Consider the following 25,955-nt stretch of genomic DNA (forward strand, 5'->3'; position numbering starts at 1 on the left):
CTTATATACTGGAGTCACATGACTGCCATTCCTTACAGTGGACTATGAGTGGAACATAGAAAGTTATTCCAAATCGGTTTTCAGGACAAAAAAACCCCCAAAAAGGCATGAATTTATCAAGAGGTAATTATTTTTTTTTAAACAAGCGTTAAATATGTTTAGATTTAATTGTACATTTTTCTTTTGTATTTAAAAATCTGAATCAGAATGTAATTTTGATTTCTTTTAAAAAAAAAATGTATTGAATCTAGAGTTAAAACAAGGAGCTGCTGATCTGGACGTCATTTTCTGTCGACTGAACAAAGAGCGTCAAAACGTTTCTCTAGGAAAGTCAGACCAAACCAGTAGCAGTTTGGGATCTTAAATATTAAATTATAGTGGGGATTAAAGAAAAAAATATATAAAAAAAGACAGAATCCAGAAAACAGTCACTGTTTACTCCATAAATGAAGAGGAAACGTGACTCATTAAAACCATATGAGGACATTTTTGTGGTCCTGAAACCTTTTAAAAACTTTTTTGTGGGTTATCAGCCTCTGCCGGAACAGAAGTGACTGAAAGACATTTTACATTTTCACAAACAAAAAGCAAATAAGTTAACATGTCCACAAACCCAAGAAGATTTTTAAACACAAAACACCCAGCTTTAAATAGAACTCATCTTCAAGTAAAATCCACGTCTTTAGCTTTTAAAAGAAACATAAAATAACATTTGACATTTAAAGATGTTTGGTGATGAGGAATGTGAATATTTAGGTATAATGTCTTTAGACCTATGCAACACATTAAATATAAGTTAGTTTAAAATTACGTTTGGTCTTCTTAATGCATGCAGAGCTCCCATTTGGAACGGAGCAGCTGCAGAGAAATGTAACAGCGCCTAAAAGAAGCACAGTTTGGCACAAAGTAAAAAAACTGAATGTACAGCTGATCTACAGGAAGTACATCCACCTTTAGCAGTGGATGAGACTGTACAGACATTTACATTATTTACCCTATCAGGACAGAAATGATCAACCAGTTCCCTGTTGCTGTCTCAGAACGGAGGTGAACAAATTCAAAGGAATATGTCATTCTGAGGCAAAATAAGAAAAAAAACTTTATTAAAATTAGCAGCTCTGTAAAATAAAGTATAAATATAAATAAGAATGCAAATGTGTCACTACTTTTCTCTTTGGAGACTTTGGTTCAGTTGGGATTTTAATAGCATATTTTATTTACCAAAATCTTCCTATAGACGGAGTTTCTAAAAACTCTTCACATAAAAACAGATGTTTTCATGTTTGTTATTACTTCTTTTCAGTCAGGACATCTGCTTTACCTCCAGCCGGTAACAGTTAGCCTGTCATTTGTTCAGTTTTTCTAGAAAGCATAAAGCATTGTGGCTTTAAAAAGAATCTTTTCATTATGCCTGTTCCAGTGTTCGACTCATCTTATGATGTTGGACAAATAAAAGAGCAGTCAGTTCAGTAGATAAGCACACAAACCTGCAGGAAACCTGAGTGCATGATGAGGATCACAATATGTTTTTTATTAGTTCGTGACTCCAGTGACCTATTTGATTGAATCTCCCCATCTTTGCCAGCTCTCCACACACTTAGCTGCCTGAGGAGTGTCCAACGTGACGGTGTGGAACTAAAATGGCACCAAAACAAAAACGGTGACGGTAAAAAAAATATTTACACGAGTGCAGTGTGAAGTTCTGTCTTATTTACAGAGAGTCCGGGCTTGCTGGTGCGCATAAACTCCTGGCTGCTGCTCTGTTCAAACTCCACTTATCTCTGGGAATGTCCAGCAGACCAGCGTGGTCCGGCGTGCGGCCCGAGTTAAAACGGGAGCGTCTTCAGCTGCTCGAACGTGATGAAGAACTGGATCGGTTGCTAAGGAAAAGCTCAGGAGTTTGCATGAAGGAGACGCTTACTGGGAGTCGGATGACGACAATTCATCTTTCATTTTACTAGCAAATAGAAGATTGACATTCAAACACAGACTGGGAGTAACAAACCTGAACAGAAAGGGACTGAGTATGGTGGGGGATCTGTGATGCTGTTGGTCTATTAAAGTTCCACAGGTCTCTGGAATCTTCTTAAGAGTGCATGGCACCATGGACATAAACTCAAGTTTTTTGTTTGCATTGCTAGATCCAAAGAAAGCTTTGTTTTACAAGTAACAAGATCAAAAAGGGCCAGAAAACATATTGGTTTCCATATTTGTATGACATTTTACTATATTCATTAATTTCACAATCATATGTCAATATTTGCAGCCACTGTTTATTTTCTCCAAGTCACAAAACAGTTAATTCAGTATGTTGGTGTTCATTATTGAAATAAATAGTATGTTCTTTCTAATTTTGTTAACAAGGTTAAAGTGGAAAGAATAATTATTGTCAGAAGTTGTTCTTAAAAGATCTTGTGGATGATTTAAAAAAAATTGTGCAAAGAGAAAAAAAATCAAATATTCTTCTCTAGGGATGGCAAAACTTGCAAAAGTATGGGGGGATTACATTCTCCACTGAATAAATGTCTTTGAAGTAAAGATTAAATATTCCTACACTATTAACTTATTTAGATCCTCAATAGATCTACTTTGGAAGTGTTAGCAGGTAAGTGTTGGATCTAAACCAGTGTTCTCTAACCCATTTAACAAACAGTCATGGACCACCTGACCTGAAATCACCCCGCAATAATACAACTTAATATATATTGCAACCTGAAATGAAAATATTAGTCTCTTCACTCACTTATTGTTGTCTTCTATTGTTCATCTTTGTGAGAAGAGTGGTGCTGTTAGGAAAATGTGACTGGCCACAACAAAGCCATAAACACGTCTACTTGGCATTTGAGTTAACGGATTCTGAAAGTGTCTAAGTTTTCCAAAGATGTCAAACATATGGAAATAAAAAAGAAGTTTACTACCAAATGTTGTGTGCATTAGTAACATTTAGGGCTATTTGTGATTTAGAAACACTATTAAAAAAATAGACATGAGTTGCTTTAGCTGAAACACAAAATCCTTTTCTGCACCATTAAACATAAAATAATCCACCTATTTCTGTCAATTGTATTTAATTATTTTTAACTAAATAAAAATAACAATAGCTTTAGATGTGTAAGCAGAGCATCATAAGCAACCAAAGTCATAAAAAACTAAGAACAGTTCAGACGTTCAAAGGAACCAGTCGCTAGTGAACATCAACACTCCAGGACTATGTAGTCCTGGAGTTGTTTTCTTTCCATCGGTATCAGAAGCTTTTGTTTTGGGTGACTTGGTTTTAAGCTTTGCATTTTAAGTTTTCCATTATTATTTTTAAACACAATCCTTTGGTAAGCTAGCTGTAGCGTCACACTTAGAGCTAACCTCACCGCAAGTAAACAGTGGTTTGCATGCAATACCTCGCGGACCACCAGGAGGCGCCCGCGGACTACCAGCGGTCTGGGGACCACAGTTTGAGTAAGACTGGTCTAAACTATTATCTTTTTTTGTTTCTTCACTGAAATAGGTTTTTCTGGGTGCTTTTTAAGGATACAATGATATTCCAAGGCCCCAGTCGCAGCCAATTTGGCCAGAATCCCTTATAAAGAGCAAAGAATCCCTCGTTACTCCAAGTCTGCATCACTCCATCCAGCGTTCCTTTGTACATGGGGCTTCCTGACACAACCCGCTGGTTCATCATGCGAGTTCGAACCACATCCACAGGGTTGGAGGCGATGGCCCCGGCCAGGCCACAAGTAAAACTGGACCTGTGGAAAACATGTTGTTGTGTAATTATTACACAAAAACCAAGAAAAATTTGCTATGAAGAAGAGACTGACATGAAATGTGTCAGGATGGTGTCTCCCACGAGGCCAGAGTGAAGGAGGTGCTTCTTTGTGACGTCATAGAAAGGAAGTTCCACTCCGACCACAATGGCCGCCCGCTGGGCAGTGGGGATAACACCCTGAAAAGAAGAAGAACAAAGTCTGACTTTGGCTTTATCACGGAACAACTCTGAGTAAACTGCCTTGCAGTTTGTCAATATTTTCCAAAAATATTTCTATAACTGAAAGTCAAAAATTAAGCAAGTAAGATCTTTTGGTCCTTATCTTTAGGCCTGGGGTTAGACTGGATATGGTTATGTATTTCTGAGTTGAAGTCATACATACCATGTCTTTCAAAAGTATTCAGAACTCTTCCAGTTCTTTTTTTTTTGTCTTGCTAAAACCGCAAACTTCAAAGTAGCTGTTGCCATTTTGCAGACTAGCCTAAGTGCTGCCAGGGCGAGTATGAAGAACCAGAATTTCCCAACAGAACTTAGTTCAAAAGGCTAATAAATAGATCCATAAACACAAAAACAAATGATATCATATTATAATTTTAGTATGTTATAGTTTAAAAAAAAAACATGACATAGTTCCAGCTGGTTGTAATTTGTCCCCTTTAATCACCATTTTTATTTATTTCAGTTCACAAAAATGTTTCCTCAATATCAGTTCTGGTTATTTCATTAGTTCTATTTAACTACTGTATAATGACCTTGTCTCTGAACCCAGTCGTCCCTGAACCCAATAAAATGTTCCACAGCAGCATTATTCCAAACAGACTGGTCACAGAAGCATCCAGAAAGAACCCACCCTCCACAGCCCTCTGGTGCCCTCGGTCTGGTAGATGTTGATGAAGTTGGACATCATGCTGCCCTGCAGCAGGCTGCCCTGCGCTTGCATTCTGATCTGGAATAAAAACAATTACGGAAAGTTAGAATTTTTTTTAAAGATTCTAATAAATTTATGTTTAGGAACTGGTTTACATGTCTACCACTGCTACAGTCAGCTGCTGACTTAATGAGAAATGTAGAGTTTTTCCTTATTAGTGATGTCATTCTGACGTCATCTGCCTGAGTGGAAGAACACCAACCCATTTCCATGCCAACGTACCAGCAAAGCTGCTTTTATGTGTCGGCAAACAGACCCATCGGACTAATGTTACCATTAGCAATCACCTTGAGGACGTCAGTGGGGTTGGCCAGCATGGAGGACATCACCCCGGATACGACCCCACAGAAGATGTTGATGATCAATGTCTCATCTGTGAACCGAAACACAGTCAGAAGTCACCACAGATGTAAGGTGATAAAGGAAATATCCATGTTTTAAAAGTCTGACCTGATGATTCTGATTTTGTTTGTTTAGGAAAAAAAAGGTTCTTAATTTACATAACATAACCAGATCCACGTATAAAGACTTGTTATTTTCACATCTGGATCTTATCTGAAATCAATAAAGGTTTTACATGGAAATATGCGACGTCCAATCGCTAGTGAACGTCAAGCCCAAATGTTTGGACGTTTAAAATGAAATGCAAAGAAACATATTAAGTGTTTTATGAAGGTTAGCTGCCCTAATTGCAAATATAAACTCCTAATAAAGACTGTTTAAAATCTCCACTGTTATTTTGTCCTCATTTTAAAATGGAGAAGCCGTGTTGGAGAGCGAGTACTGCTACTCATTTTGAATTTACGCCAAATACAAATAAATTGCATGTAATGACCTTTTGAAAGCTGTTTTTACAAATTCTGACTTCACATTTGTTCTAAAAATAATCTAGAGCAACTAAAAACAGATCCTTAAAGAAGCTGCACAAAAATAAGAGTGTGGAAATCGGCCACAATATTCTGAACAACAAATCTGTAGGCATAACACCAACAGTTAGAATTCAAGGTCTAATTCTAGTTCAAGGCTGCTTAAGTAAGGTCAACACAGCACATTTACTGAAGAGATTTCTAGTGAAAAAATGAGGACAGGCCTTCAGTCTTCCCTTCTTGCTTCAGATTGAGGAACATCATGATTAAAATAAAGATAAAAAGTGAATTGAGTGCAAATTAAATTTAAAATAACTGCTTGGAGCTGAAATATTTGTAGCTCTACAGTTTCTGAACTTTATTCAAAAACTGCACTGCAGTCGATAATGGCAAAGAGACACTGGGGAGAAGAGAATGTTGTTGGCAACGGCAGGGAGCGGTGGCAGATAAAGCAAGAACCGGTCAGTAGGAAAAAGTCATATAATGAATCATACAGAGAGGGGAAAAAAAAACCAAAGAGCAGCCATAAACATTGTGACAGTCTGAAAAACATCATGGCGCCGCTTATTTACACATAAGTGAAGCTAAATGTAATTTGGATGTCAACCAAAGTCATTTTATGTACACACTGGAGATAAAGCAATCACTCAAGTACTTCAACCTCTTCATCAAACCCTCAAAATACTTGTATTTTTTTTTTAAATATATCAGTCATATTTTTCTTCTAACACTCACAAACATAATTCCTGTCTGTAACAAAGAAATATATAATTCTGTTACAATTTTATCATATTTATATTTGGTATCAGAGACAGTCAGAAGAAATCTGACCTCTAATTATTAGCACACTTCTTCTTTTGTAAAACATTTCCTCAAAATCCATATTTCTGAAACTTGTTTCCCTCTTATTTAGCTTGCAAATTACTGAAATCAGGTTATTATATTGACTCTGCTTCAAATAATAATAAAGGAAAGTTTTAAGGAGTTCTTCTCATTCTTTGTTTAAATGAAGTTGACAATCAGCTCCCAACATAAGATTTTAATAATTTTCACTTTACTTTTTAAAAAGTAAAGTGAAACTTGTTTGACTTTTCTTCTGCGAATGGAAGTTTTTACACCTACAAAAAAAGATTTGGTTAAGACCAAAGCATAATTATTGCTCTTTTAGTTCAGCTGTGTGTCTGCAAAACTGGATAAACAATTCAGAACTTTGAAATAAAAGTTTAGAGGATTTTTTATTTTTTTTCTGAAACATTGGAAATAGTTTCAAACTAATAGTTTATCCAACTAAAAGATGGAAGAATGCATACTTAGCAAAAAATATACAAACGCTTACCTTCTGGGTGAGTGACGAACATCCTCTTCAGAGAGTTGTACGTTCCTATTTTGATTGTACCGTAGGAAGCTTGTCTTAGAAGAGCCGGGGAAATCCTGTGCAGAGCGGTAAAATAAAATTTGTCAGTTGAAGTCAACAATTTTATCACTTTATATGCAAGACAAGGAGAGAAACATGTGGGTCTAAGTGAAAAGTTTAAAGTAAAATTATTCACATCAATAACTAAAATCAATTATTTACATCAATAACTAAAAGTTGGAGCTGTTTTTACTTTGTTTTAGGAGTTTTGGACCCCAATATTAGAGAAACAAACAATCAATCCCGGAAACGGGAATTTGAATTCTTCTTTCCATGTTTGGCAGGTGAAATACTAGAAAATTGGATTAGTATCCTAATACTAAAGCACCAACACTAAGACCTCCCACATTTTTCAGTGAACTATATCAGTAGTTCCTTTTTCTAAGTTTAGGGAAAAGCCCAAATATCAGGAGTATACCTTTGATGCATAAATGGTAAAATCCTTGTAATTCCTTCACTTTTACTACTGCTGCTGCTGCTGCTTGTACTGAAGACCCTGCAAAACTACCTTATCTGGTTTGTGTTATAGATCACAAATATGTTTTACTGCTTCTAGTAGAAAAAAAATCTCCTGAAATATTCCCAGGTGTCCCAACATCACTGAATAGTAGAAGACTCAGAAACAAATCCGTGTCGGTTAACTAGCTATAAGGCTATAAGGAGCAGTGATATTAAACTACCAGTGATTATCAAATCTTCAATTAAAAACAACAGAATAACACCTTTAAAGTTAATGAGCTGGGTTTCATGTTAAATATCAAAACTACTGAGAGATGTGATAGAACATGTAAGGTCTCTAATTTTCTATCTAATTTTGCAAAACCATAAAGAAACATTTGGTGTTATCCGTAACTGAATCTAATATATTTCTAAAAGAAATTGTGAGCTATCAGCTTATTTGAAGTAGATTGTTCTTAACCAGAAAATAAAAGAGGAAATCAAACATCAAGAAGTAATACCCAGAGTAAAGCGCCAGGATTCCCTCCTCCTTGCCGATCCTAAGGAAAGCGTGGAACATGCCCCTGTAGCGCACCTCCGTGTACTGGCACTGACCCTGGACCTGTAGCCGGGTCTTAGCCAGGTCCACAGGAAATGTCCCTGAAGATGGAAAACAACAGATTAAAAGGACAATGAATTTTGATAGGGATCTTAGCCCCAAATCTTTATTGGGATTTTATGTGACAGTCTGATACAAAGTAGAATTCAATGGAGATTTTTCTACAAGTAGGCCTGTCACAATAGCAAATTTTGTTGAGCGATTAATTGTCTCAAAAACTATTGCGATAGACGATAATATTGTTTGAAGACCTTTTTACACAGATTTAATGGAAATGACATAATAATGCATGCGATTTCCTGCCAAAGATAGATACAGTTTATTTTCAAAAGAACATTTAATACTGGAATTGGAAAACAAAACAACCAAAATCAAAAATAAAATGGATTCTCAGTCTCCATTAACAAAAATGTACTTGAATAAAAACACCAAAGTGGAAATAAATACTGCATTCAACCAAAAGAGTGCAGATTATGAAGTCTGTATTCTATGTCGCCCTTCAGTAATCATTAGATTTAAATAGAGAAGATGGGCACATCTGACTACCTGATGCAATAGTTCACACTACACATTAGTTCACACCTACATTTTCCTCTTACAACAATTTCTAAATGAATATGAACTTGTTTTCTTTACATTATTTGAGGTCTGAAAGCATTGCATATTTTTTGTTATTTTCACCATTTCTCATTTTCTCTTCAAATACTGAATTTTTGCTTGGAATTTCAGAGATATGTTGTCAGAAGTTTATAGAATAAAAACCAATGTTCATTTTTCCTCAAACATATACCTATTGAGAGTAAAATCTGAGAAACTGACCATATTAAGTGGTCTCTTAATTTTTTCCAGAGCTGTATATTTGTACAGGAATAATTTTTCGGTTTAGCTAGAGGCTAACTCTGACTAAAACCTGCTGATATCACATGGAAGATGCAAATTGAGGCTAACTGCCATTCTGCTGTATCTTTGACTTTGTGAACTGTGCATATGATCTATTCCAGACTTATTTTTTAGGTTTATGGCCTTTAAATCTATTTAGCAGAATCCATCAGCTTCCCTCTGAAACCAGAGTCATCATCACTCTGCAGGAGCTGCTGCACAATTTCTCAGCAAATTTCAGAAGCTGGTTTAAATTTATACATAAATCTGAAACAAATTAGTAGTTACTGCCCTTCGTATTTACATTAAAATAGACTGAAGCGAGTGTCTGTGTGTATTGGTGCATCAAGTACCGAATTCTGCGACAATCGAGGCTATTCCTCCGTAGATGAATGGCTTCCAGTTTAAGTTGACCATCTCTGTGTCGGCGGCGGCCGCTTCCACCTGCTGCAACCCGGCTAAAAACAAAAAAAGGCCCAGACAGAGGTCAACGCAATGCTGGAGCCTCTGACAGCACAGCATGTCGACAAACATTGAGCTCTGGTGATGCTACAGATCAACAAGGTTCCTCAGCATCAGCATCCCAGCATACTGCGCCGGAAAGAGACAGCGAATACAGTCTAGGGAGTCGCCTATCTTTGGCTCGCGTTCCTATTGGCTGAGAGTTAAAGCAGTCAAGCGGTTCAGTGATTCTATTGGCTGTTTGATTACACCAAAACTGGATAACTGAGTCAGTTGAGTGACAGCAAGCGTCACGAGCGAATATATTCAATAATAACGCCAATAGAGACAACTTAAGTTTCAGATTGCTTACACTTTTAGGTCTTCGAATAAAATTTAAATAAAATAAAATAGTGTTTCTGAACTATATTTATTACATGGAAAGTCTCCGGCTCCCTGAAGCTTAAGCAGATGGCTGTTATTATTATTAGACTAACGGCCATTCAGCTAACACTTCGAGGTTACCGGCTGGCAGTTAGGCAGCACTTTGAGCCAAAATGTCCCCTACCTGTTGCGTCGAAAAAAAAAATCCCCAAACCACCTGACTATTTGTCTTTGTTTCCCATAGCTCAATGCAGTCCCGTGCAGTGACTTTATCAAAGTACAAGCAGGAAACTTCTCATCTACTGTTAGCTACCCATTTGAGCCAGTGTAAAGATTCAAATGATTGAAGCTCAACTTCCGTTTATACTTTCAAAATAAAATATTTTCTCCCGGAAAAAAGGAGCTGAGTCAAAACGATAGTTTTAAAACAGCATTTTCCTGGTTAAAAAAAGGAAGGAAATGTGAGGCGCACCACGAGGTTCTTACTTCTGTCCGTAGTGTGTCGAGATGTATTTCCTAAGTAGTGAAAGTCTAACAGTATTACAACCTTGAGTAAAACAAAGCTAAAATCACAGTGACTACCAGTACAAGTTGTTTATTTTCACTCATGAAAGTTTGTATTTCATGAAATCAATGACACAACAGCAGTGCACTAAACTGAAAAAAATGAACTCAGGGCGTTATCACATTAACAAAAGAATATCATGTACTTTTAACTAAATAATTTCATGTTTCAAACAAAAACGTGATACAATCATGTTGGATAAACAATAAATTCAACAACTTAATGTTTATGAAATTTAATCATGTTGAGATAAAATGATTCATTAAAGTCAGACTAATCTTGTGCTGAAGCCGAGTGAGATCACAGGATATCACGCGAGAAAATCGTTTTTGTCTCAACTTGAATAACGTATTCAAGTTGAGATAACGTGATTGAATTTAGTCAGATTCATTTCCCTCCGCAGAGGGTCTAGCAAGATCAGAGGATAACGAGAGATTATGCGACATAACTGTTTTGCTGTGCTGAAGACGACGAGTGAGATCACGGCATATCACGTGACGTCACGTGACGTCACGCGAGATCACGCGAGACAACCGTTTCATATATATATATATTGATATATATGATAAATCTCATTTAATCATTCAGTTGACTATGTAAACATTTCAAAGAGAAACAATTTTCTTCTTTTTCCTTTTTAAATGGGTAACATGTATTTGTAAAAAAAATCTTGTTAGAGAATAAATAATTTATAAAAATAAATGATGCATACTATAAGATATTAAAATGTATTTTAACTAAACAGATCTTCTTGTCCTCTGCCTTTATTTTATCCCAAAAACACACACCAGCAGTGACATTGTAGGAACATGACTGACGATGATCCAGCCCTTATCAATATGTTTTATTTAGTTATTTTCTTCATGCATTCAAGAGAAACAGAGGAGAGCACACAATGTCTACAGGAGAGACTAGAATTTAATATAGTGTATAATTGTGGATCCACATTTGCAAATTAAAAAAAAATTGCGTGCTTTTGAAAAAAAATGAAATAAAAGAAATAACCCGGTCTTTTCAATGTGTCTGTCAAATGTTCATTTAATGTCTCTTGGCTAGTGACCAGTCGGCTCACCATCTACCAGTTCACTCGGTCCTCTGGGCTGGGACTCGCCATCAGAGTTCTGGAGAAGATGATCTCGGGTCTCTGGACTCTACAGGCTAAAAGTTCACCATAACAAAAAAACCCTGACCTGGAACAAGGCCAAAGTAAAGTGTCTTAAAATACAGGATGCTAATATCAAGAAAGATTAAGCTACAATTCAGAGATAGTCCATCATTTCTCAAGTTTTTTCCCATGTTGTACAATATTCAAGTTATTAGAGTTCAGTATTACCAACACATTTCAGTAAAACTAAAGAAATTAGCCTATATGTGGTGAAATATATTCCACATATAATTTATTCGAATCTAAAAGTGCCAATGAAGTACAACTATAACACTATATTAAACATCAGAATGTGATTAGAAGCTCACATTAGCAGATCAATATGATCAATCGCTCCCTCTAAATTGGTGATATTCTCTATCAGAGCCTGTTGGAGCCTATTAAAAATTAGATTAATTTATTTTTTGCTAAATTATTAATGTTACAGATCTAAGGTTATATGAATGATAGATCTATTGTTTATGTATCTATACCGGGTGCTCTGGTGTACATCTATTTGAAAGACAGACACAGCATTATCTTTCTTTTATCTCATCAGCAGTCGACTCATTTGTTATATAGAAAGGTCCATTTAATTTATCTATTTACTTTGCAATTTATAATACTTTCCATTCACTCATTCCATAGAAGTGTGTTAAAATTTACATCACTACAACATGTTTTTCCCAAGATTTTTCTTCCTAAATGACAGCTTGAAATGATTTGTCATCTTATATTTTCACACTTCTTTGCAAAATCACAAGTCCAACAAAAAAAGAAGTCAGCTCTTCTCTTAACGCAATGTCAAACTCACTGAATAGCTGTTTTTGGTTAATGGCTGCAATTAATTAGTGTATAAGGAATGAAAAATACCATCTAGCCTGGAGTGCTAGTACAAAATCCACATCTTAGGAAAGGCATGGTAATGCTGCCCATTGAAACCGATGTTGGTTATTGTTTCACTCAACAATATAACTGCTGTTTAGATTTTCTAGCACAAAATGGAAAAGTGTTTCAGATACCTATTGCTCATTTGTCATCTCCTATAAGCAGCTAAACAGATGAAATAGTAATAGTTCTGGAGGTCATGTTTAAACATTGTGAACCATCTAAATTTGTGTCAGTTAGGCTTTTTTTTCCATCAGACTTGTTTTACCTACTTTCTTCTGACTTTCTTATAGCTTTTATTTCTAACTTACAGATTAACCTTCTTAATGTCTTCATCACCATCTTAGATCTTGTCTTTCTGACTCACCAAATTAGTTTCACAGGATACATTTTGTCTCTTATCACAAACCTACTGACATAATATCTGCTTTTTTTTGGTATAATGTTGAAAAAAATAAGCACTTTAGATTTAAATGAAAAAGAACTTAGTTGGAAGCCCGACGTTTTGGTTCAGTTCTTATCCAAACATCCCGATTCATAAGTAACTTTACTTTTCTTTTTTTTTGTCACTTTTTTGTATATCTTTTAAGTATGTAATTTAGATTAGATGCTAAAAAAACAAAATTGTAAATGCTGTAAATTATAAATATAATTTATGGTACACATTAAAGATGTCAAAAAGACTATACATTGTTACATTGTTAGATTAAGTAACAATGTAACTCATCAAAACCTAACAAAACTGAAACGTCTTCACAAACAACATGGGTTGGATGTAAGGAATGTGTCCTCCTGAAGCCAAGAAATGACGAGTTTTTGTCTGCATAAATCAAACCTTAGTGATTAATGTTATAGAAATACTAAAAATGTATTAATACTTTCACAGGATGCTAACGACTACTCTGGGTAATCTTGCAAACTGTCAAGACAATTGATTACTTAACGTTTTTTCTTCTGAACCACACTGATACACTACAAGTTATTCTACCAAGTAAAACATTTTTTACTTTGTATTTTAACTGAATTTGTTTTGTATTTTAACAGAATTATCTTTCCAATAATTTTTACTCATGATCAAACATACATTGTCAAGTGTAGAAAAATAAATCTGTTTTCATCTTCTTCTCTGGGCATTTGGTTCAGACAAATGAGTCAATTCAAACTCTGCAGTCCCACACATATTATTCCTCTTTTCTTTTCTCTTCTTTTATTCATTAGTTCTTGCTCTCCTGGGAGGCATGCTCGGTCATGGTCACAGTGACACAGGAGATCCAGGGTGGCTCTTTCGAACACAGGAAGTGGTGTGAAGTCACAATGTGGTTCTCAACATTCGGATGACACGCTGGTAAAGTTGTTGGAAGACGGTCGACAGACTCCTTTTAGAAAATAAGAAACAGTCTTCAGATAGTTTTTTAGAAAAAAAAAAAGAATAACTTAATGGAGACACATCCTTTAAAAACTTGGGCAAAATAATGGATACCTCCAAACCAACCATTAATAATTGTTTTATAACCACTCACCTTACTATAATACTAGACAGGGAAACTTATAAAACTCAACACATTTCTTCGAGACCTCTAGCGCATCAACGAAGTTGCTATTTTGTCGAAAAACCCGCTTAATCAAATCCTTATTGTCGTCTTCTGCCCCCTGGTGGAACACCTCAGTACTACATGTGGCTAGAGCTATTTTGAGAATGTAGTGCGTTCTCTTACATTATCCTCATCTTTCTGAAGAGCAAAACATCAACCAATGACAAATATTAAACAATCAAATGAAGAATCAAAGAATAGCACATCAATGCTAAACTCTGCCATATTTAAGCATCATGGTAAATGTATAAGAGGTGTTAACCTCGTTAGGAAGCTGACAGCTTTACAATGCAACATGGAACATAGTCTTTGTAGCACCCATGAATGTCCATAATCCTAGCACATAACCCATGCCAGGGCAGTCTTCATGCTTCAAGCTCCTACAGATAAGATAGTGAGGTGCCTCTTCAGAAGAGAAAACATGTCATTTTCATTACCCACCATGGGAAAACTGTTGCAGAGGCATTTCTATGCAGCCAAATCTCAAATCTCTACAGCAGGAAATGAAAGGCAAACCTCTGTCTAAACAACAGCTCCAGTGAAAAGGCCAAGTTTGCCTCTAAATGTGATAGATGGAAAACATTTATCTGTTTTGACCTTTCATGCAATGTAAAAATACACATTCTAACAAAGTTAATGAACGATGTTCCTAATCTGAAACAGCTAATAACTCATTGGTATTATAATACAAAGAATTGGGAAAGTCTGGGAATGTTTCATTGTTATTTTGGCAAAAGCATTTAAAAAAATGATGACATAATTTTAAAAATGACATTGTTTGAATATCATCACTTGTGTAAGGCTTTAAATACTAAGTGAACTAAACTTGAAATACTATAAACCAATCATATCAATGATTGGTTTATAAATCATTTCTATGACTTAAAAATCATTTATAAATCATTTTTATAATCATATTGTTACTTTTCCATAAATCAGCTACCAATCCATGTTTAACTAGCAAAGTGTTATGGCATCTTATTCTCAACTCATCTGGACAGTGATGTTCCCTACACTCTATAGACGACGCCAACTTGGTAAACCTGCGTGTTTCAGTTACAATTAGCCGCCATTTTTCCCTCTGTGAATTCAACAGAAGTTGTCTGTAAGGGATTCGTCACACTCACCGCGCTCCCATTGAGACAATATTGCTGCGGTTTGGATGGAGGCAGAAGAGTGAGGCCACACAGTAAACACAGCAGAGGAACATGGAGACCAGCCGGCGCTTTAAAGACATCTTCTCTCCTGGCGGAAACATAAATGCAACAAGTTTCCCCAAAATCAGTCTCTTCCTTAAACCCAACTGTTTACAGATAAATAGAACTTTTTCACAGATTATCAAGTCTTTTTCTCTCTGACACAATGAATTGTAAACATATTCACATCGCCTAAACCTCCATATTTAATATAAAGTCCTTCCAAAAAGACAGCTTGTAAAATTTGTGGTTGTGAACCAAAACATTGTGAAACATGTTGGGGAGCTGTGAGTAGATTTGCAACCCATCGTGTGTCTTATGCAGTGTTTCTGTTAAAACCTTTTTTTGTGACTTTATCTTCTTTATGTCTCTGAAAATAAACAAAAGAAAAACTGAAGAATGAAAATCATTTTATTCTACATCAGAGGTCTCCAACCTGTGACTCTGCTTGCAGAAGAACAGAGATGGTCCTCTGCATCCATGGAATACTTGCTTTGGAGTTCCTCAGCAGAAGGACATTAAAAGTATAAATAACATTTATTTAGATTTTTCTTATTACATTGGAAACCAGAGGATTTTTTCCCCTTCACTTATTTCCACAAATGAAAAGATTCCAATGAAGAAAATGTATCCATCCTATTTTTGACATTTCCTTTTTACCCTTTTCTTTACTTTAAAACCTAAAAATAGCCATAAAGTGATTCTTTAAAGATAACAAGACATTACCAATCATAGGTATTTCTCAAAAATGATCATTTTTCCTTTTCTATAAAAGCTAAACGAGCTTTATGTGGCTGAAGGGCCCAAAAGGCTCTTTGGATTGTAAAGGTTGCAGACTCCTGGTCTACATGATAAAATTTAAGACACAACTCCAACATGAAGCAGAATCTAACTTTGCGTTAATGCTTTGCACAAACATCATCGTCTTTTGCAGACGATCGTCATCACCTTAATGATTCTGTCCAGAAACCAATTCCTCACAGGTTGACCTTCCTAAACGGTGAGAATCCTCACGCTGACTCAGCAGAACTCCAGAAACCAGATCCAAGGTCCAGGTGAAACCGCCAGAACCCCTCACAACCGCTGCCCGTTGGTACCAACTGAAAGCCCGGAGCCCTCTGGGTTTCTGCTGGGGACCAGGCACAAATAATGCTGACACATGCTTTTGTTTTAAAAGCTCCTGAAAGGTCTAGCATGGGGTGAATGACATTCCCACAATGTGTGTCTGCTGGAGGGATTTTGGTGTGTTGGTGTGATGGTGAGGGGTGACGGAACAAAGCAACTTCCTCTTATGTAGCTTTGAGTTTCTGAGTCTTCTACAATTAAATCTTAAAAGTTAGATCAAAACACTTTCATCAGTTTGACCTACACAGTAACAGACCACCAGTCCTGCCTGTTGTGACCCACTAAGTGAAGCTGATGTTCTTAACACCAAAATAAACAAGACTGGAGTTTAAAATTATGAAAGAAAAATCATTCAGGAATCTTGAACTTTTTCCCATTTTCATACACAAAGTGTACACAGCCTCCTTTACTCAGATGCTCCGTAATAAAACCAGCTTCTGCATCAATGCAGAGGTGTGAAAATTTTTTTTTGCCCTCTTCACAATTTCCAGATTTTTTTTTTAATGTTTTCCAAGCTTAAGAGTTTCAGAACATCAAACCAATTTAAATATTAGTTGAAGGCAACACAAGCAAACACCTAATACAGTATTTTAAACAAAGATGTGTAAAGATTATTTTTGGAGGAAAAATCTAAACTTACGTGGCCCTGTGTGACAAAGTGACACTTTTTAAAATCAGTTTTTCACTCTAGTGTATTTAGTGAACAGAGTCCACTTGTGTGTCAGTTAATGTTATAATAAATCCTGATGGTTTGTTAGAACATTAGAGAACAAACAGCATTGCGAAGAAATGAGATCACATCAGACTCATATAGCACAGGACATGGTGGTGGCAGCATCATCCTATGGGGATGTTTTCTTCGGGAGGAACAGAGAACCTGGGACGCAGCAGTCTTCTACTTCTAAACTTTCAATTTAATAAAGCCTTAAATGAGAACTGCTTCAAACATTTTACCTTGTAAAACTGAGGTTAAAAAACATTTCTTATATAAAGAGATAAAACTGGCTCATCCCTTGAGTTTAGGGGCCTTTTCTGGTCTGGATAATTTATAGGTCAAACACTTCCAGGAACCCCTGACAGCTATTGATGAGGATCACTTTAAACGATTACAGCAAGCCTCTTTAAAGGGGAGATTTAAAGAAATGAGCAATGATTTAAGACGTTTATGTTGTAAAAATGAGTCTTTGTCTGAAGATTTAATCCTAAAAAAATAACATGACAGCAACAACAAAAAAGCAAACATAATCAATCTCCTCAACTCTCATGATTCAGTTTTCGCAGAGCTGTGCTGGGAACTGTATAAATAGAAATGTAATGTTTCTTTTCAGAATCTCCACACAGCCAGTAATGAGAGCTCGTCTTGATAAGAATTTTGCTGATTACTGCGTTTTGTTTTTCACCAACCATGGCGGCTCTCTGCCGCAGCATGAGGAGGAGGAGGACTGATGTCAGATAATGTAATGAATGTGTGCAGACAGAAAGCATCATTAGCTAGGTCTATTTGTGTGTGAATCCTAGTGGAAAATGGTCCCATTATCCCAGATGTCTCTCCTGAGGGCCCAGGGGCCAAAAAAACAAAAAACAAAAAAAAAAACAGCAAATAGAGGTTACACTTTAACTTTTTCCAATCTGCATGGCACACTTTTCCTGGCTGTGTTTTTGCTGGTACTTCACATTAATCCAGATAATTTATTGCTGTTTGCTAAATTATCCTCAGCAGTCTGACAATACCAAAAATGTATTGTCAGTTTTGGAGATTTTTTTATTATTTTTTTTATTTTTTTATTTTTTTTTAATGTTATTGTTCTGACTGACCCGCAAACATAACAAATTGAGTTGCTATGTTACATTGTGCATTAATACTACATCATATATCATGTTGTTTCTATTAGCTGATGATCCGAGCTTGTAGTTCAACACCATAACTATATCAAGCTGATCCTTCTGGATTACTTTCATAAGAAAAATTCACACCTCTTGAACTGTAACTTTGGCGTAAAGGCAAAAGAAGAAATTTGTAATTTTGTGCTGAAACCTCTTCAGTCACTGGACAGCTATTGTCCCTCCGGTCGCTATAGCAGGAGCTGAGACCTCACCTCACAGGTTAATGTCAAACAAATTTGCCCCAGTTTAACCCGGTGTTGTGTTGCCATTAAATGAGATGAACCGTGGGTCTTTACTGGCTGTTGAGGGCCCTTGCATCCCTGAATCTTTTTATTGACCTTACAGTTTCATGATTTTTTTTATTTTTATGTGAAGCAACATGTGGCTTGTGATAAATAAATAAATGAACTGTGTTAATGTCTTTCTGCTATAAGTCCATACCAAACAGCAATTCCAACTAATAGGCTGTTCTCTTATTTGAAATAAATTAAACTCATTATTTCAATCTCAACAACAAAGCCTTATTGAAAAAAAAAATGCTGCCAGTCGATGTCTATTGGTTTTGGCAATTAAATAATTTTGACTGCATCACCTTACCAACAAGGCTCAAACAGATTCACTCTTATTTTGTTAGAGAGAATTTGTGAGGAAGCGACATTATTGTGCAGAGTATACAAATATGTCATACAGAGGGGATCTCCAGAAAATAATCAGAAAACCAACATGAAAGAAAACTTCTGGATCACAACACATCCAGGTCAAGGAAACTGAAACCTCAAGAGAAACAACACATTATAGTGTAAGATGTAAAATAAAGGCACATTTCAAATCCACAAGAGAAGGTGTTAGTCTGAAAAAATGTTTTCTCTCATATGTTAAATCCACAAGACCTCTAGGTAATAAAGAGTTAAAAACCAGTGACAGAATGGTTTTAAAGATGGCAGGGCAGGATTCAGACACAGCTTCATTCTCTTCCTCAGGATCACAGCAGCAGTTTGCGCTGGTTTCATTAGTTTACAAAAGGTATCAAATTTAACCAGCTCGGTTTAAAACCGAAAATAAAAAACAGGAATGATTCAAATGAACGTTTGTGAACACACTAAAAGCTCACAATAAAAATAGATATTGTCACTTGTGGCAGAGAGCAGGCGGTCAAGGCTCAGTCTCAGAGAGGCAGAAGCAGCAGAGGGGTGTGTTTTCATTTGCCTGGAGGGCTCTGTGTGTGTTTGATGGAGGAGGGCACAACACAGACCTGCTGATAACATTAGGACCATCTCTGTCCTGCTAGCATTTATTGATGGGACCTCTAGAACCCAGATGTTGGAATTAACTTTGAGAGCAGAAGGACGTTTTAGGAAAAAGTTAACTTGGATATTTTTGGGATCAGTCTCCAGACGACAAGGCTGGATTAACATTAGGAGATATTCTCGGATTTTTTTTTAATTTATTTATTTATTTTTTATCAATATTTGGAAACCTTTGATTATGTGTTCAGCAATGCTTCCACTGATCTACACAATCAATAAAAGCTTGATGTGACTGAAAATGATCAATCTTGGAATAATGTCATCTGACTTTGGGCTTTTTTCTTCATTTTGAGTCAACATGTCATATTTAACTGGACAAACCAGCACAGAGCCTTCTGTCAGCATCACTTCTGACTTCATGGACCAGCCAACCGTCCAAAGTGAAGTGAAGCCTCGGGTGATGGGCTTCGTCCTGACCGTCTCTGCTCTCCTCATTATCTCCACCAATCTGCTGGTGGGCTCTGCTCTGCTGAAGCTGCTCCTGAAGCGAGGATGTCAGAGCTGGTGTTATGTCCTGAACTTGGCTCTGGCTGACACTCTGGTGGGCGTCGCCATCACTGGACTGGCCACGGAAGACTTTAACAACAAATTTATTCAGCAGCGCAATGGTTATATTGTGATTTATCCTCCCACAAACGGGACACCTCCTGCTCCGCAGGGCAAGACCCGATGTTTGCTGCGAATGTCCTTTGTGACGTCCCCCTGCATGGCGTCCATCTTGACTATGTTCCTGATCTCACTGGACCGCTATATGGCCATCAAGATGCCCCTGCGTTACTCTCTGATGTCTGGGAAAGGGAGGACAGCCGGGTCTTTACTGGCTGTGTGGATCAGTTCCTACACTATGGGATTTTTACCAGGTGAGGCTCAGCAATCAGCACTTTAAATACTAGAGAACACAGATGGAGGGATTTCTGTTACGTCAAGGCATGTTTATTTGTAAAAGTTAGCTCAAAGTCTTTTACATCATAAAAACATCACCAATGAACATTACATTTCCCAAATATCAAAATTATCAAGCAAATACACATGAAATATTTTGATCAATGTTCCAGTTACTACTAGTCAAAGACAGATCTGAAACAGGGAGGTGGCGGGTGGTTAGTTTTCTTCAGAGTCCTGGTGACATCATAATGTAGCGCTGTGTTGTCCTTGTAGTTATGGTAACTAATATTATGGCTTGTTATAAGCCATGTAAGGTTAAAGTTGTCCACTAGATTACAGCATAACGTCAAAGGAAGTGTATTGTGTATGCTCAATGATAATGTGATGTCTGGTTTGCTATGACATATGAACAATATGTTTGGGTCAAGTCCTTCAGCTGCAAATCAGAAAATAATTGTAACATTTTAACTTTGTGCAAGAAGGCGAGGCGAGCTACTTTCACAAGTCAACAAGAGTATCTTTGGGAAAGAATGCTTCCAGAAAAAATACTTTTCCAACTGTCAAATACAAATGTGCAGAATTTTCTAAAAGCTACTGAAACACTAACTTTTAACTATACCAGTTAAAAATGATTGAACTAATTTAACTCAGTTATAAAGAGCAATCTCTTTACAGGACAAATTTAAGGGTGCTAGAAATAATTTATGGATTGCTTCAAGTACATAAATTGAGAAATTTTAAAGATAAATCGTATGTCTCTTCAAATGTGCAGGTAAATGTTTGCATCTTCAATTGTTGTGAAAAAGTACTTACATTCACATTTTATTTGATAAAAGTCCATCACAAAAGTGGATAAGTATAATCTTTGTTTCCAATTAAAATATGAATAGTCTTGGGTGTAATTGTTTGTGGAATCACCTTCACTGCTATTACAGCTGCAGACATTTTGGGGGAATGTCCACCAGCTTTGAAGACCAAATCTTCTGAATATAACAGATTTTTAGTTGGACTTGGAGTGTAATTGAAAGAGGATTTTCTCTGAATGCATTCTGAATATACAGTAGCATTATATGAAGAGTTTGAGAACTGAGAGCTGCTAGAGTACAGTTGTTATACTGCTTTAAGATGAACAAAAATGTTCATGAATATAGCAATTTTACAGTTAAAACAACAGAAAGATATTAGCAGCAAAATTAGGTTACTTCTGAGAGCACAGTGATTCCATTGGATTTTGCATTAAGAGATATTAGACTAAAGGGGACTGAATACAAATGCACAGGTCCATTTTTCAGTTTCTTTTACAAATTTTAAAAACAAGTCATTTTCTTCCTCTTTGTAGCGATGCACTACTTTGTGTTGGTGACATATAATCCTTTCAAATGCTCAAATGAAATACTTTGAGGTTTGTAAAGTGGATAATTAGGTTAAAGTTTCAGGAGTGTGAATACTTTCAGATGGTTGTCTCTTGTGGAGCAATGTCCTTTTAAATCATAAAGTCGCACGGTTTCACAATACTGCTACATGCTACACTAACCAACCACTAATCACTGACGATGCTACATTCAACAGGTTGTAGATATTTGAAAAATAGATTAACTTAATAACATGAGTACAATATTAAAGCATTTTATTAAAAGTTTACTTCTTTTCTTCAGCACAATGGCAACTATTTTGAAATCATTTTTGTCTGAACACAACAATACACTCAAAGCGAATTTTTCAAACCCAAGGTGTTCTAAAGCAGCCCAACTGGGTGAAAACCTACTTTGTTGACTACATGTTTAGTTGGAGATAACCTTTTTCTGATGTTAAACAAAAAATAAAGGGCCTTGATTCTGTTGTGACTTTTTGCATTCCCTTTGTTTTGAGGTTCTGTCATAAATGGAGCATAAACATGTAAATGAACCTGTGTCCTCTGCTCCTCAGTGGTGGTGCCCCAGCTGCAGGCGGCGGCACCCTACGACGGTTTCTGTGCTTTCTTTACTGTCACCCACGACATCGCCATCATCGTTATGTACTGCCTGCTCTTCTTCCCCATCCTCTCCGTGTTCATCTACATGTACCTGGACATCCTGAAGATCGCCTGCGTCCACCACAAGCAGATCTCCCAAATCAGGCAAACCAGCTCAAGCGCTGAGGACAGCCACCACAGACAGTCCCAGTACCACCATCATCAGCAGCATCACCTGCTGCGGAGCTGGAGTCACGTCAAGGCCTTGAGGACAGTGGGGGTGCTCATTGGCTGCTTCTTGGTGCTTTGGAGTCCTTTCTTTGTGGTGTGCATTGTGCACCTTCTGTGTAGGAAGTGTGCCCTTAAGGAGGTGCTGGAGAACTACCTGTGGCTCCTGGGGCTCCTCAACTCTCTGATAAACCCTCTGGTCTATGCCTGCTGGCAGAGAGAGGTGCGGCTGCAGCTGTCCGACATGTTTTCCTGCATCACAAACAGGTTGCTGTCTGCTTCACCACCGAGTGTTGTGGAAAGATGCCACTCATCACCGCCTGTGCAGGCTCGTGCTTGTCTTTCTGAAGGAGATACGCCCAGTCCTTCGATTAGGCTACCAATCAGCAGCTTGGACACCAATGGCCTTCGCCTGTCTGACACAACCAGTTTGTGATGGAAAGAGGGAAACGCCACAGATATTTATAACACACTCATAAAGTATTCCAATGGCAACGAGAAAGTGAAAAATAGACCTGATTAGCTGTTGTGTGAAACCTGTATGTGTGTGTTTTCTGTAACAGACATTAGCAGGTGTCAGTTTTAATGAACCTCAGGTTAGCAAGCGAACATTTTTAAGGCAGAAGCACAAGCAGAGAAACTGGAAGATATGGACCCTGAACAGAAAAACCCTAACATGATCACCTCAGTAGTTTGTCTGGATGTTCAAGGGCCAAAGGAAGTTATCATAGACCACTATTCCTTTAGGATTAGTGCTATATATGTGATATATATCTGCTAAAAAATTTTTTATTGGGACGGTGGCAGCTGATTTGTAAATAAATTGGAATTGTCTCAAAGAATGTGTGATAATTTGTGCAAACAGAACAGTGTGCAAAACGCTCTATTTAGTGTCAAATTCACAATTCTAAGGATATAAATGTCTCAACATTTCATATTTTAAACAACAAAATTTTGTGATCTGTCCAAGTTGAAAGGTTCAGACAACCACAGTCCAAACTCACTTTTTATACACAAAATCCAACCTGAAGGTAAGATGTTACACCAATATTACTTAATATTGGTGTAACATCACTCTACCCTATCCAGAGTTTACTCCCTTCAGACGCTAGATGCTTGAAAGAGAAAGTGAATCACAAGGCATCTTTTTCTATCTGGTTAATTCAAATTAACCAAATAATTGGTTAATTGGTTAGTTAGTCTAAATCTAACTGATTTAGACTAAATCAGTTAGTCTAAATCAGTTAGTCTAACTGATTTAGACTAACTAAATCAGTTAGTCTAAAAATTACTTTATTGATCCAAAGGGAAATTCAATTTTCTTGTAACTCATATTACACAACTGTTTTCAATGAGTTATTTTGGATGCTGGTGTGGATGTGGGCAGGATGGATTTCCTGTAGCAGTCTGTCTTACAGCAGCTCTAAAGAAGCCTCTGATCTTCTGTTGTTGTATGACAGTTTCATGGTCAGTTTGCTCAGGGTTTGTCTATAATTTTCTTGATTTTATGTGAAATCCTTCTTTACACCTTCACCCGCAGGGGTTTTACAGGAGTCCCCAAAACAGAACCAGTCTTCTTCATCAAATTGTCGAGTCTCTTTAGGTTCCTTCAATTCAACAAAAACATTACCTGACTACTGAGGGACACGGGAATTTAATTCCCAGAGGGTTAGTTTACACTCGAATATAAAAAATAAAAAGATGTGGTTGAAAGTAACGTTTTCTGTTCTTATGCGGCTGAAAAATGGGAATTTGTTGAACAGTTAACATCAGTAAAGGTGTCTATATTATCAGCAAATGATTAATCATTAGAGGTTATAAAACATAGAATAAAAGGACTCACCCTTGTGGAACACCACTGAGGATTTTTACAGTTTCTATTGATTCATGATAACAAAAAATACTTCTAAGAAACTCAGTCCTGATGAGCCACAAAGACCACAAGAGAACAAAAAATCTTTAGTCTGTTAATTACCAAATTGTTTTAATTGTGCAGTGGTGCAGAAAATTGATGACCAAGTAGATTTGTATTTTTGTCTCCCTTAATAACAAACACTTTCATTTTAAAAAAGGACTTTGTTTTTACTTGTGTTGTCTCTGGCAAATATTTAAATTGGTTTGATGTTCTCAAACACAAGCATGCAACTTTTCACACCACCGTAAATACTGACTGTTATTTTGGACTTAGAAGTGGAATATTTTAATCAAGCTTTATTACCTTCAAAACTGAATTCAAAACCCTTACCTCCTTTTTTTGGACAAATGTTTTTGGACTGCTCCAGCAATAAGTTGACTTTTACTCTTCTCACGTTTGGAAGAAGACTAATAAAAGCCACTCTTTATGGAACATGAGTGGTCAGAGGTCAGTGGTAGTAGAGAGCAGGAAGTTGAATGCCGTATTGTGAATGGCTGTGACAGGAGAGCTGGGTAATTCCCCAGGGGCCTCAGACCCATCCCACTGAGGAACCCCTGATTTTCCCTTTGTGCACACTAACTCATGTCCCAAACTCTCCCTGCATTCAACTGAAGGAAATTCCATAAAGGAGTGGGTGTAGAAACATGGATCATGACAGAATACAAACTCTGAACAAGTTTAGCATAAATATACTCTGAGGAATTCACATCCCTTGTGTATCTTCTTTGTCTTTTTTTTATTTAAATTATTATTATTGCACAAACTGAAGGCATCCAAAATGTCAAGTTTTGGTGAAAACCTGGTAATGTAAAATCTAGGTGAATTTACACTAAAATTTTTCCAAGACTTTATATGATAACCCAACACAAAAAAGCTCATAGTTGTTCATTTGAAGACAACTGACACATGGCTTACAAATTTCAGATATAAAATATGAAAGTGTAGAACTACTTTGTAAAGGGGGTTGAATTAAAGCAGAATATACTTTTCATATTTCGGAAATAACGTAATGTTTTCATTTCATTTCACAACTGTGCATTATACACACAAACTCCAGCAAGTTGTTGTTGCAACTTGGTTAATTTAGAAAAGGTTCAAAATGGTAAGAAGACTGTAAACATTACCAAGCACCTTTAAAATGAACCAGCTTCTTTGACTTGCTTTTATTCATGATGACTGACTTTTCTCTAAAAAGCAGTGGTTGAAGGATTCGCTAACAAATATTCTTCTATAGCTTCCACAGCTACCTCGAGGTACAATAATATTACCAAATATCAGACTATTTTAGACAAAAGCTAAAGCCGTATCTTTCCATTTTTCTATAATCAGCATGGCCTTTGTTTCTCAGTGTGTGATGGGCTGAGTGAACTGAAGCAGAGCAGATTACAAACATCAGCCTGGGACTCACTTTGTGTCCTCCGGCTTTATTACGTCTGTGTAATCTAAACTGAACGCTGTCAGAGAGAAAACAGGCCGTCAGTTTATCTGGCAGGCTGCAGTTGAGCGTGTAATATTTTCCACCTGGATAACCGTTCGCTCATGG

At 36.7% G+C, this 25,955-nt stretch overlaps 2 protein-coding genes across 2 annotated transcripts; one reads left to right on the forward strand and one right to left on the reverse strand.

Annotated features, from left to right (window-relative positions):
• Positions 1–1,510: 1,510 nt before the first annotated feature.
• On the reverse strand, positions 1,511–10,096 carry slc25a14 (solute carrier family 25 member 14). The gene is made up of 9 exons (XM_044141646.1): positions 9,917–10,096; positions 9,261–9,365; positions 7,931–8,069; positions 6,894–6,988; positions 4,979–5,064; positions 4,614–4,709; positions 3,816–3,940; positions 3,530–3,743; positions 1,511–1,868 (listed from the first exon to the last, which is right to left on the reverse strand). The coding sequence occupies exons 2-9, from the start codon at positions 9,322–9,324 to the stop codon at positions 1,827–1,829; spliced, it is 861 nt and encodes a 286-aa protein (XP_043997581.1). The 5' UTR covers positions 9,325–9,365; positions 9,917–10,096; the 3' UTR covers positions 1,511–1,826.
• A 9,669-nt stretch (positions 10,097–19,765) lies between these two features.
• On the forward strand, positions 19,766–22,985 carry LOC122844923 (glucose-dependent insulinotropic receptor). The gene is made up of 2 exons (XM_044140770.1): positions 19,766–20,293; positions 22,245–22,985. The coding sequence occupies exons 1-2, from the start codon at positions 19,792–19,794 to the stop codon at positions 22,931–22,933; spliced, it is 1,191 nt and encodes a 396-aa protein (XP_043996705.1). The 5' UTR covers positions 19,766–19,791; the 3' UTR covers positions 22,934–22,985.
• The last annotated feature ends 2,970 nt before the right edge of the window (positions 22,986–25,955 follow it).

The sequence above is a fragment of the Gambusia affinis genome, linkage group LG15, assembly GCF_019740435.1.
Source record: "Gambusia affinis linkage group LG15, SWU_Gaff_1.0, whole genome shotgun sequence".
Taxonomy (NCBI): Eukaryota; Metazoa; Chordata; class Actinopteri; order Cyprinodontiformes; family Poeciliidae; genus Gambusia; species Gambusia affinis.

Bases quoted from the DNA above. Each gene is read 5' to 3' on its own strand.
- LOC122844923 (XM_044140770.1), top strand. From the start codon at position 19,792: ATGGACCAGCCAACCGTCCAAAGTGAAGTGAAGCCTCGGGTGATGGGC. The intron at 20,294-22,244 runs GTGAGGCTCAGC...TCTGCTCCTCAG, and splicing joins CACTATGGGATTTTTACCAG to TGGTGGTGCCCCAGCTGCAG.
- slc25a14 (XM_044141646.1), bottom strand. From the start codon at position 9,324: ATGGTCAACTTAAACTGGAAGCCATTCATCTACGGAGGAATAGCCTCG. The intron at 4,710-4,978 runs GTGATTGCTAAT...TTTTTATTCCAG, and splicing joins ACCCCACTGACGTCCTCAAG to ATCAGAATGCAAGCGCAGGG. The intron at 3,941-4,613 runs GTGGGTTCTTTC...TCTTCTTTTCAG, and splicing joins GCACCAGAGGGCTGTGGAGG to GGTGTTATCCCCACTGCCCA.